The 13,051-nt window shown below is 40.9% G+C and overlaps 1 protein-coding gene across 1 annotated transcript; it reads left to right on the top strand.

Moving 5' to 3' along the window:
- Positions 1-1,601: 1,601 nt before the first annotated feature.
- nkx1.2lb (NK1 transcription factor related 2-like,b) lies at positions 1,602-8,536 on the top strand (the record flags this gene model as incomplete). The annotated part of the gene is made up of 3 exons (XM_079229071.1): positions 1,602-1,916; positions 3,465-3,672; positions 7,806-8,536. The coding sequence occupies 3 exons, from the start codon at positions 1,602-1,604 to the stop codon at positions 8,534-8,536; spliced, it is 1,254 nt and encodes a 417-aa protein (XP_079085197.1).
- Positions 8,537-13,051: the final 4,515 nt, after the last annotated feature.

Raw genomic sequence — 13,051 nt, 5'->3', positions numbered from 1 at the left:
TGTCTCATTGTTTCAGTCATTATTTTGCTCAACTTTTAGTTTCTTCTTCCTAAGGATCATTGAGCAAGGCAATTACATGGAGCTGACCTTGTGTATGGGCCAGGGAGGACAGGAAAGATGTCCCATCACCCCTCTCTCTTTTTCTAATTTCTTCCACAACAATATAAAAAGTGTGGCGTCAGAGCCTCCATCACTACCTCTCCTCTGTGGCTGAACATGAGAGGCGACGGAATATTAAGTTCCTAGCATTAGAATAAACACGTCGTGTGTTAAATCAAAATCCAATTCTGTGGTCTATTATTTTCTGGCATAGTAATGACTGCCAAGGATTAGGAATCAATATTTCACTGCAGCGGGGACATTACCGGCTTTATTCAGGCCGTAATTGAGTTTTGAGGAGAGGCCATACCCTGGAATCTGCATCAGAGATAAGCTCCTCTCACGTGGAGGCAGTGAAGCCGAGGAGGCGACGCAGCGCTACACATCAATTACGGTGACGCAGTTCACCTTGCAGCAGCAGCGGCACTGTAGCGGGCTGGCCACTGTCCTGCCGGCGACTTACGCGCTGCTAACATGAACACATGAACACTTCGTGAACACATGAACATCGTGGTCTGTGATGCACGGAGAGGAAGAGCAGCTCTTCTCTCTCTTCTCCTCATGCCCGGACCGCGATAACAGACTATTAGTGGAAGTGGGATTCATTTGTAGCCAATTACAACCCGGAGAGTTGAAGAGGAATGCATAAATAAAGAGGGAGACGGACGCGCGCGCACACGCGCGCACACACACACACGCACACACACACACACACACACACACACACACACACACACACACACACACACACACACACACAGATATATGGGAGTGTGTGGGAGCAGGTCCTCGAGGGGGCAGCCAAAACCCCAAAAGAGCTGCACGAGAGCTGTGTGTGTGTGTGGGGGGGGGGGGGCTAACTAATGGAGAGAGAGAGGGGGGGGGGGGGGGGGGGGGCTAGTTTGAACTATTAGAGAGATGGATCAGCGTCCCTCCCGCCTTCAACTCCTGTCAAGCTTCCAGCGCGCGCACCCACCGGTGACCAGACAGAGCGCGCGAGGCTGGAGGTCGGGACGCCGGTCGCTGTTTGTGTGTGTGTGTGTGTGTGTGTGTGTGTGTGTGTGTGTGTGTGTGTGTGTGTGTGTGTGTATGAGTGTGTGTGTGTGTGTGTGTGTGTGTGTGTGTGTGTGTGTGTGCCAACACGGGATAACGGCGTCGTACGACACAGGCAGACATTAGATCACCGGAGACGTTGTTGCCACGGTGACTGCAGAGGATGAAGGGGACGCAGCCGGAGAGAAGAAGTCAGAGATGAAGTTTAAAGTTTGATGGGATCCAGTTAGCCTCCATCTGCAGACTCACCTGGAACTTTAACGCTGAGCGCTACCTCTCACTGGATGTCGATGGGACTCATGCACCGGTCTGTGGGGGGAAGTTATTGTTTTTACATAAAGCCATAGTCTAGTCCCTTTAAACGGTTTTGTCTGAACCTTTTTTTAATTTTCAACCACTCCTGCATTTTAAATCGGATTCTCAATATATGGGACAAGGAGATTAAAGTGATGAACCGGGACAGAGCGGTAACGGGGCCCGGAGCGGACGGGGTCCAGCCCGCGATAAGCCGGGACAGAGCCGCAGCAGGGACCGTGGCGGACGAAGTGCAGCCCGTGATGAGTCGGGATAGAGCGCTACCGGCACCGGGCGGGGACGGGGTCCAGACCGTGGTGGGCCCGGACAGCGGAGACATGCTGCCCGGAGCAGCGGCCGCAGAGAAGCGGCTCTTTTCCAACGCGGTGGCGGGAAGCAGAGATGCTCAAGCTGGGGAGAACCACCTGGAGCCCGCGCCGACCAACCCGGTGTTAGTCCCGCCACAGCAGGTAGATGCATGGGGCCGAACTTCTCCGATGTGTGCAGAGTTCCAGAAAACTAAATCCGTTTAAATCAACCGCCGAAAAATGAACCGTGATTGAGAAAATCATTTTTAAAAGAGTGGAGGGATGTGTACGATGTTTATTTGTGTGCCTGTTTTTGTTTTTATGAGGATGATGATGATGATGATGATGGTAGTTGTCATGTTGTGGCTGTCCGATGGCCGCGGGGAGATGAGGCCTTAATTAAGACGTAGCAGGACCATTAACAGACAATTTGCTGAAGTAATGTGAGTAATGTGAAACAATACAAATAAACGATACACAGATACCAGCAAATGCGTTTCCATAAAAAGCTCACGTCGAAATGGACTTGTTTCTGAAAACTTTGTTCTGTATTTTTTTGCGCTCAAATCTAAAAAAAAAGAGTATGGAAACATGCAAATTCGATGATTTCAGAATTATGTGATTTAATCTGAATTCCATCATATAAACAACAAAATATTCATATTTGCCTTAAATTGGAAATCTCTCAGATAATCGAAAACTCTATAAAACTATGTGTACAGAAAACTTTTCATTAATAACGTGTTAGTTCTTTAGAGCTCCCTCACATGAGGCCATTAGATTACATTTCACATTATGAACTCTTCCGTATCCTAAATATATATCTGTGCTCTTAATCGCTCTGATCGTGCTTTTGTGAGATTATTCTTATTATCAGATGTTAATAGGCCCCTGGGTCCCTCGGATTATTCAAAAGAGCGAATTATAATGTTATTAATGTTGGAGTATTCATGTGGACACGCGCCAGACTGGCCTCATTAATAAATGAGTTATCCTAACAGGAGGCAGTGCAGCAGAAAGCCACATCTTTTATCTGCCTCACGGTTGGCAACCTTTTTGGCTCGACATAAATCTTAGGGATATAAATTCCTTGTACATATCTATATCGCATCGCTACAAACACGGTGTGCACATACAGGGTGAACTTGTGTAAATGATATGAGTATTTGGGGATTTTATAGAAACCATAAATAAATGCTTGCATTAAACTCTAAACTCGTTACAGTTATTTTCATTCAGAAATAATAAGACTAAAAGTTGACTTTCTTCTTGTCCATAGTGTGTATAAAGATGGATTGATTGGTTAATGTTCCTATTGACCGCATGTATTGGAGAGGAAACAGTTGATTTGTGCTCACGGTGTGTTTTGCTTTATAAATGAAGAGGGTTCGCATCCCTTAACCGACTGTGATGTGTGATGTTTGTCTCCCTTCAGGTCGAGTTTTCTTCTATCATTTAATGCTTTTTAAATCTGTAAACGAGACGAATGTAATGACCGTATTTCAGGGATACTTATTACAATATGTATTACAATTTATAATTATGGTTATGATTATGTTTGTCATTATTACTATTATGTTTTGTTTTAATTTAAATAATTATGACGAGTGTTGAAAAAGATGAACAACCGCCTAAATGTTTATAAATGAATACATAACTGTCTGTGAAACTTATACTGTGAATGAATAATTCCAATATCTTCTTTTCCAGGGCCCTACCGGGCACCGGACCACCTCTTTCTCCGTACTGGACATTCTGGACCCCAACAAGTTCACGAGCAGCCGACGATCGCAGCACAGCCAACGGGGAGAGCGCGAGCTGAGCGCGTGCGGGGCAGAGAACCGGAGAACCGGACCCGGGGAGCGCGAGCCCGGCCTGGAGCCCAAAGGCTGCTACGCGGCGGAGGGATACCAGAGCAGTAAGTCTGCGTGGACACGGAACGGACCTTCAGCCTTAATGGTGTTGGTTCGGCCTCTAAATAGTTCCCCTGCTATTCTAACGAGCACTCACTTTAATTAACTAACTACTCGGCCTTCATTCAGCCTTTTCTTTCCTTTAAAAAAAAAAATCATTTTCGTTTTTCTAAATCTTGATCTTCGGTTTATTTAATCATTCCCGAGTCAGTATTTTCTCTCCTGTTAATTGTGTGTAAAACCCGAAGAAATTATTTGGTATTTTAGCTAAAAGACCAAATAATTTCTTCTTCCCCTTTTTTAAATTTTATATTCGATTCTTGTGAGGGTGTTTTTTCATTTCTCTTTTGTTTATGTTTTATTTATCACATGTTCTGCATGAACGATGGTTTTACGGAGTAGTACTTTTCTTTGTTTTTATTTTACTGAAGTTTTCAGAACCGTCTAAATCCGGAGTTTACGGGTCGGACAGAAACCATGTTTACGACTGTTTTAAAAATATATATATATTTTAATTCGTCAATTCAACTAATAACAAAATGTCCCATCGAAATATTGAACTAATCTGATTCTTGGTTTGTTCTATGAAACATTTAAGCGCTGGCTGCAGGCGGGCCGCGCGCTTTGTTTCAGCTCCTAAAACGCGCGCGCACGCTTACATCGTGGTTTGTTTCGAAAGGTTATGAAAGGTTATGAAAGCTCAAACGATAGACGGACTTTATGAGGATACATCCGCAGCTTCTGAGAAGTGCCGTGGCAGTGGCGTCACGGGGTTATCTACACGTGACCTTTAACCTCGCGCACACCGGACTGCCCGCTTATAACTCGATATTCAGGTTTTATTGAAGAACCAGGCCGCATCATTTTCCAACTTTATTTTTAGCCAATGTAGCGCGTCAATATTTTGATGGTTACTTTTCACTACTGGCTGGATTCCCATGTCTCTGTGAAAACACGTGATTAGTAGGCCCTACGTCACTGCGTCCGGTTTACGCGCTGAGAGCACTCTTGTAACGGAGCACGTCTCTACCGTGACAAGAGGAGTGTGTGTGTGTGTGTGTGTGTGTGTGTGTGTGTGTGTGTGTGTGTGTGTGTGTGTGTGTGTGTGTGTGTGTGTGTGTGTGTGTGTGAGGCCGAGCTCATGACGACCAGCACACAATATAAAATGAAATGACGTCTTAATTGAGGTAATTGGCCACGTGTTCGTGTGGATGCTTAAGTGTGTGATCGGTATTATTGATTGGTGAATATCTGTTTCCAAAAGCAGTCAGCTTGAGTGTGTGTGTGTGTGTGAGAGAGAGAGAGAGAGAGAGAGAGAGAGAGAGAGAGAGAGAGAGAGAGAGAGAGAGAGAGAGAGAGAGAGAGGGAGAGAGAGAGAGAGAGAGAGATTAGTTTCCTCTATTTCATAATATACTGAGAGTTCAAAAGGTTTAACTATGTAACCAATTTTAGAAATGCTCGTATTTAAGTTGTAAGCGCAGAAAATACTGCGAACAATACACAGATTATTTTTTCTTTCATATTTGGAATGTTTTCATGTTTTCTGTTTGACCCAATGATCCAAACGTTCTCGTGTAATTATAAATCAGACTTTGTGACCAATAACTCCGATCTTATCAAATACATGTTGAGTTTATTTAAATAGTTTTCATTCACATAGATTGTAATGAATAATAGTTATGACTTTTTAAAACGAAATATAAAGGTCCTTATTGTAAACATATATACAATCAAATTGATTTAGATAATTCTCTATGTATTCTAGATTCATAATTACTCAAATTACCATAATTACCAATAACTATTAATTAATAACAGCAATGGTTAACTCGGTTGTGTTATACCCTTGTAGAGCTACTAGATAATCAGAGGCTAAATAAGTAACTAATTAAGTATGATTCAAATAATACATTCATAATACAGTTCATTTTGAACTTGACCAACAACTGGAATATTATTTCCATTTAATAATCAGCCTATTATCACGATGACGTTACTTTTTCCTTGGGGCAAATAATTCAAATTTGTGATTAGCCAAAAAAGGAATAACTGCTATTAAACTAATGTGGTTAACAAACTTGACTTTTCTTCTCATCTAAAAAATAAATGTGTTGTGCACATTTATGTTTTCTATGTTTTTCTATACTTGTGAATCAAAGTTTTCTACTTGTAGCTTTTTTTTCCATAGCCAACTAAACCAAAACGTTTGAAATTGTAATTTCTTTTTCATTTCCGTTTATTTTAGTTGTAAAGTATTTTAGAATAAAGAATTTTAGAATAAAGGATTTTAGAATAAAGGATTTTCAGATGAGAACAACTTTATTTTTGTTGATGATAGAAACAGAATTAATAAAGTCACAGATTTAATGAGGAATGCTTTTATCAAACATTTTGCAATGTAGCACTTGACTGCAAATGCAATATGTCCAATATGTTATATATTTAGAATTTTCTGTAATTGAATTACATTGTTGTAACACTTCAGACGTGATTTTAGACACGTGAGCTGCTATCTGCTTATAAGGCGGCACAGCTTTATGAAGTTGCTTTATGGCAATCTGTTTGCTGAAATTGAATTTCACATTTACAGTGATTGGAATTTGTTTGGTAATATACCAAAACATAAAATACATTGAAATGATAGAGGCATAAATGTCTCTCCTGCATTTTTACTCATGTGGTGTATTTTCTTTGATAAATATATCAAATAGTATTCCATATGAAGCCTGCTGAGTAAAGCCACATGTTCATTCAGATTCCTCCTTAATCCCCAAATGTTTTGCTGATTACAACTCACAGATGACATTTTCACTTAGCACTTTGACTAATTATGTAATTAGTTCCTCTGGAACTCTTTTGAAACTTTGAATGATCAGTGTTTAAATTATGTAATTAGTCATTCAGGGATATAGCCTCAGGGGTTTGTATGACTGTTTTGTGTGTTTGTGTGTTGTCTTGTTCTTTTCAATCAATCAAATTCCTTCAATCATAAGTCTTATCTAGTACATATAGTTGTAATATATTGCACATAGATTGCACGTGGACAAAGGTGATGAAACAAGACACTCGCACCTGGGGCCCTTGGGGGCCCTCGGGCATCCTGCACTGCGTGAGCCAGATTTATTGCACATGTATTTGGTCATAAACAACACGAAAACACAATATGAACTGAAATGATGAAGGCCCTCTCTTGCAGAGGGTCTATGCTTCAAATTTTGGATTAAATACCGTCATTATTTCAGTTAATATTAAGATGACATGGTGCATATTTTCATATTTGCATTTAATTAAATGACCACAAACTACTAAGCTGAGGGATGCGATATAGACCTGGGCCAGGGTAGTGGTTCAGTTCCTGAGGCACAAGCAACAGCTAAAGACACACATACATGTGTCACAGATTCCATTTCACGTTTGTCCAGTAGTGTTCCTGTCAGAGAATAGCCATTGGAGGAACTGCAGCAACAAACACTTACACATGCAAATGTCAGGGTTCGTACGGTCATGGAAAACCTGGAAAAATCATGGAATTTTAAAATGGTTATTTCCAGGAAAAGTCCTTGAACAAACTTAAAAACCAAAAGTTTTGGAAAAGTCATGAAATGATGTTCATGTTGTTCATTTACGCTGAGTTTGAAATAATTAAAATTCTTTTAAAAGAAAGACACTAACAAAACACACACACACACACACACACACACACACACACACACACATATATATATGTATATATATATATATATATATATATATATATATATATATATATATATATATATATATATATATATATATATATACACATATATATATATATGTATATATATGTGTATATATATATATATATATATATATATATATATATATATATATATTTGTGTCATTTAAGGTATACTGTATGCTTTGGAATTCTCATTGTTAGTTTAAATACTACATTTCCTCACTTTTTCATGTATACATCGAGATTTCACAAAATGTTTGATGTGTGATGGAAATTTGGTTTAAAGTCATGGAAAAGTCATGGAAATCCATTGGTCAAAATGTGTATGAACCCTGAAATATGACTATTCTTTCTAACTGTTTAAATTATGATCATGTAGTGGATGTTAATTTGACGTTGTTGTATGTGTATTTCCAGAGGAAGGCTTTGTGTACAGAAGCCAAGATGAGGATGACTATCACAGATCTGGGACCCCAGATTCAGAGGCTCCTGACGGGCCCTACAGCAGTGAGGAGAGCAGCTCAGCCCTGCCCAGTAACGGAGACAGAGATCTGGGCCAGCACAGCCACCAGGACCCTGGCAGAGACACCAAGAGCCCCGGAGGAGGCTCCACAGGCCAGAGCACCGATGTCCAGGCCAACGAGGTCCAGGGCACGCAGGGCAAACCAAAGAGGAAGCGCTCTGGCTCGGACTCCAAGTCGGGGAAGCCCCGTAGAGCCCGGACTGCCTTCACCTATGAGCAGCTAGTGGCGCTGGAGAACAAGTTCAAGTCCACGCGCTACCTGTCGGTTTGTGAGCGGCTCAACCTGGCCCTGTCGCTCTCCCTCACCGAGACCCAGGTCAAGATATGGTTCCAGAACCGTCGGACCAAGTGGAAGAAACAGAATCCCGGAGCAGACACCTCCGCCCCCACCGGCACGGGAGGAGGTATGGGAGGAGGAGGGGGAGGCATGGGAGGCCTTAGCCCTCTCAGCCCGTCCCCTCCAATCAGCGGGCACCTCGCCATGCACGCTGGCTATGGCCACCATCACCCCGGCACCGGCAGCCTGGTCCAGCTGCCCTTCCTCACCGCCAGCCACGTCCTGTCCCCCTTCATGCTGGGCACACAGAGCTACGCTGCACCCGCCTTCTACAGCACACACCTGTAGACACACACACACACACACACACACACACACACACACACACACACACACACACACACACACACACACACAGCAGACAGACTCATCCTCAGAAACTGGGATTGAAACGTTGCAGATAGACTGTCAGTGTTCAGCTCTGCTTCCCTTTTTACTACCAACATTTGAAGGCTTTAATTTCAACGGATTATTTTGATAGAATCTGCCAGAAACTGTACATAAATCTATGTTCTAGCTCCCTATTCCGAATGCTGTTTTAAACTAAGTAATAGACAAATAGTTGATTTCTTTGTTTAAAAAAAAAGTCTGTATGAATATTGAATGTTTATTTATGACTTAAGGAATGGCTTGATCTATTGTCAGTACCGTGTAACTACAGCTGTGATTGTTTTCCTTTCTGTTATTTATTGAATTTATTCACAGTTTCCATAAAATCCTTGGATGTACTGAATCCTCAGCGCAACATGATCTCGTCCTTTGATATTAAAATAATGACAATTAAACTGTAAAATTAGCCCAGTGAACTCATTCTAATTGAACAGGACAGCATGGTGTTCCTGCTCCTCACAGCAGGAAGGTCCTGGTTCAAACTTTGTTCTTCTATGTCTGTTGGTTTGTTCCCACAGTCCGACCACCAAAATCAGCGAGTATATGCAGTTTTTTTTAAGCGAAACACTCTTCACGTCAGGCGATAGACTTTCCCATTGCAAGTCGATGAGTTTGCCTTTTTTGCGCAGAACGTGTGTCACGTTGAACGGTAAGTAAACGGTAGAAAGCAGCATGGAGGCCAGTGACATTTCTTTTTGTATTCAGTCTCTCTAAAGACATGCTGACGACTACTCTGGAACAATGTTTGAGCACTGTTTGGACTGAGACAGAATCTGTGGCAGAGATAACAAATAAAGCATTGGAAAAGATGCGTAAATTAGCTCGTTTACCCGGTTTTCATGTTTCCATCAATGCCAATCGGAGCTAAAGCCGATAAATACCTGTGATTACTGCAGTGCAGAGTCATTTGTTCTGGGAATGAATGCCAACTTTTCCCCACAAAGGACAAAAGCCGCTAATTGTTTTTTTTTGTAGACTGTTAAGGAACTTAAGAATCTACAGCTATGCTGTGGCTTTGTGAGGCTGCACTTAATCACAGCAGCATTTTGAGCTAAATGCTAACGTCAACATACTGAGGTGCTTAATGACAGTGTTTAAGATGGTAAATGCTTTGGCTTTATCATCTTCAGTTCGGCATGTTAGCCTACTCACATATTTTTTCATTAGCAAAAAAGTAAAAGCAAAGTGATGACATATAGTTGAAATAGCAGCTTGCAGCAGTTTGAACCCAAACAGCGATAAGCTAGCTGTCTCAAAAAAGCCCTCCACTGATTCAGGATTGCATTCCCAAATATATTTAGAGTCATGATGAGCAACTTAACCAGAGATATTATCTTATTAATACCACAATCCTTCTTTCTGTATCGCGCCTATGTTACCCACAATGACAGTTGACTGAAGAGAGTATAGTCAGAGAATTATTAAGCTAGTAGTGGCTAATGTAGCCGCAGCAGAGATGAGCAGTGGGCTGCAGAGGTCTGGTGTGCTCACTTCTTTATAACTCTAGACTTCACACACTGCTATCTGGATACAGAACATGCTTTATACAACTTCTTCCACATATGCAGAAGAACAAGAACAAGTGGTGAGAAATTGTCCCAATTCACAGAGGCCTCCTTACCCTCAACACTGTCTTGTAGCATGAATACAATTCCTGCCATTTAGAAAAACACAATATGCCAGTATTAGAAAACAATATACCTTGCCAACAGTTTTAAAACTAAATAGCCTACTACTATATGCTCCATCCAAAGCAATCAGTCGGCATCCACTGGCAACTATCATTAAAATCACCATTCCACAATGGACACTGTAAATAAAAGCATTAAATAAACGATGGAAAAACTGTTCACTTTCACATCAAACCAGTGATAAACAAACAAAAACAATGTTTTACCGAAAATCACCAGTTTCTAAATCAAGTAATCCATCATGTAATTGAAATGCAGGACTCTGACTGAAACGGGGACTTATGTGTCTTCTTCAGCAGTTGCAGCAGCTGGAGCGGGAGGTCCTTGGGCCCTGGCCCTCAAAGTATGAGATGAGTCTGGTGGGCCACACTCATGTATGTGGTTCTCAAAACAGACGCAACACATTCTCTCAGAGTGCAAAACAGGATTCCAACACAAACATGAATGGTAATCCGTGGTTGTACAGACTGACAATTAATTAATACCCGCCTCACACGAAACAAGCATTTGAAGGCTGGTCTTTCATTCCGGTTCAGTCATTGTACAACATTCAATCAATGATTTCTCTCAAAAGCACCATGATCATTATGGTAATCTAAATAATAAAGTGTCCCTCCAACAATTTTACATATTAACTGAAATGTACTTGTCTCAAAAGGTACGATTGTCTGTGAGAACCAAAGATTAATGAATCGAACTGGATACAGGGAGAACACTTAAATAGTCCTCATTTAAATCATTATGTCCTACAAGTTGTAAAATTCACTATCAGCCAAATCCAGAGTTATTATCTGAAGCATAATTAATGTATACATTGGGGACTGCACTGCATGCTCATACATAGTCTGTATATTGGTTTAGTTTGTGAACTACAGTTTTGGAGCTGAAGTTCAGCACTTGTTGTTTTGCAACCAGAAGGGACAGGCACTGTGGAACCGACCGCTGATAAGATAAATAATAAAATGCTACAATGAACTCTCATGGATTGTAAAAACACAGAGTTAATAAAGCTCTGAGGCAAAAGCAGACAACGCCATGGTAGCAACCTGCCAATCACAAGGTAGCCTGTAAAAGCTTGTACGGTGTATGTATTAATGTCTCTGTTCCCAGACAGCTGTCGATTAGTAGCATGAGTAGGAAGACATGAAAATAATTGAAGATAGTTTAAAACGTTTAGACTCGGTGATGCGCTTGTTCTACAAAACCCGTAGATGCAGAGGATCAATCAAGAGGTAATTTTATAAACAGCAGTCAATGTTTTTTTCATGCATCACTGAGCAACTTTCATAGAAATGAACAAGGCCTTGATCCAACACTGAGGACCGAGGCCGGTATCCAGTTCTCTTTATACAACTTTAAACATCCACTATAAAAACAGTTTGTCTCATGTGGTCCTGGAGGAGTTTTGCCAGGTGCGAGAAAATAACCCGGATGATGTCATAATAAAGGCATCAGGGTCATCCCAGTTTGGGCTTGGGAAATACACATTTCAAGGAGACAAGCATAAGGCATGAAATATGAATTTCTTGGTTACGTAATGGGAAATGTAGGTTTGAGTGTTTTTGGAAATTGATCCAAACAAGAGACTATAAGTCAGGATATCACAGTCGTTTGTAAATATATATATATATATATATTGATTTTTACCTTTTTTCTCTCATGCGCCTCTCGTGGAACTAACTGTTCTATATGGTTTGAGTTTTGATTGCTGCAAAAATGAGTTATAATACCTGGAAATGAGTCAGCATTTTTTCCCCTTCTGGTTCCCCCGTCTCAAAGTCAATGTGTTTTTTTAATGGGTATTTGGTTAGATGCCTGAAATAAGGTCTGTGTTAACACAAACAAAGGATTAACATTTTGTTTTTTGGTCTAAAAAAAAGGCTTAGAAAAGGTGGCTAAATGAGACTATCAAATGGTATCACGCCAAACACTAGTCCGACCGTGGTGTAGATTGTTTATAGCTTAACATTAGCGTTTGACTTTTCATGACTCAAAAAAATCATTAGAGTGGTGTTCATCTGTGAAGAAGATGTGGCTGAACAAAACAATGCATCATAAATGTGTGTGCCACAGAGCTTAACTTCAAATCACAAATCCATTGGAAAAATCCCATTGTTTTTTTTGATGAGGGAACCAGTGTGACGCTAATTTCCTGGTTGGCCTTTTGTTCACTTATAGTGCTCAGATTACAGACTGACAGCTAACAGAACATCAGTTGTATTCACTCACTTCAATGCCAAAATATCCATTGTAATTGATTTAAAGTCCTTCTCCTCACCTACACAGCCTTAATTGGTCAGGCACCATCATGGTACCAGTATTACCCCACTAAAGATATTATAGTACCATATAACCTCACCAGAGAGCTCATAATGCCAGATCACCCCACTAGAGAGGTCATTGTACCATATTACCACACTGGAGAGCTTATAGTACCATATTACCACACTAGAGTTTATAGTACCATAGTACCCCACTAGAGAGCTTATAGCACCATATCACCCCACTAGAGAGCTTATAGTACCATATTACCCCACTAGAGAGCTTATACTATAAGCTCTCTAGTGGGGTGATATGGTACTATAAGCCTTATAGTACCATATTACCCCACTAGAGAGCATATAGTACCATATTACCACACTAGAGCTTATAGTACCATATCACCCCACTAGAGAGCTTATAGTACCATATCACCCCACTAGAGAGCTTATAGTACCATATT

Source organism: Taurulus bubalis, assembly GCF_910589615.1.
Source record: "Taurulus bubalis genome assembly, chromosome: 13".
NCBI classification, from domain to species: Eukaryota; Metazoa; Chordata; class Actinopteri; order Perciformes; family Cottidae; genus Taurulus; species Taurulus bubalis.
The sequence above is the reverse complement of the archived record's forward strand: the minus strand, read 5'-3'. Positions and strand labels throughout refer to the sequence as shown.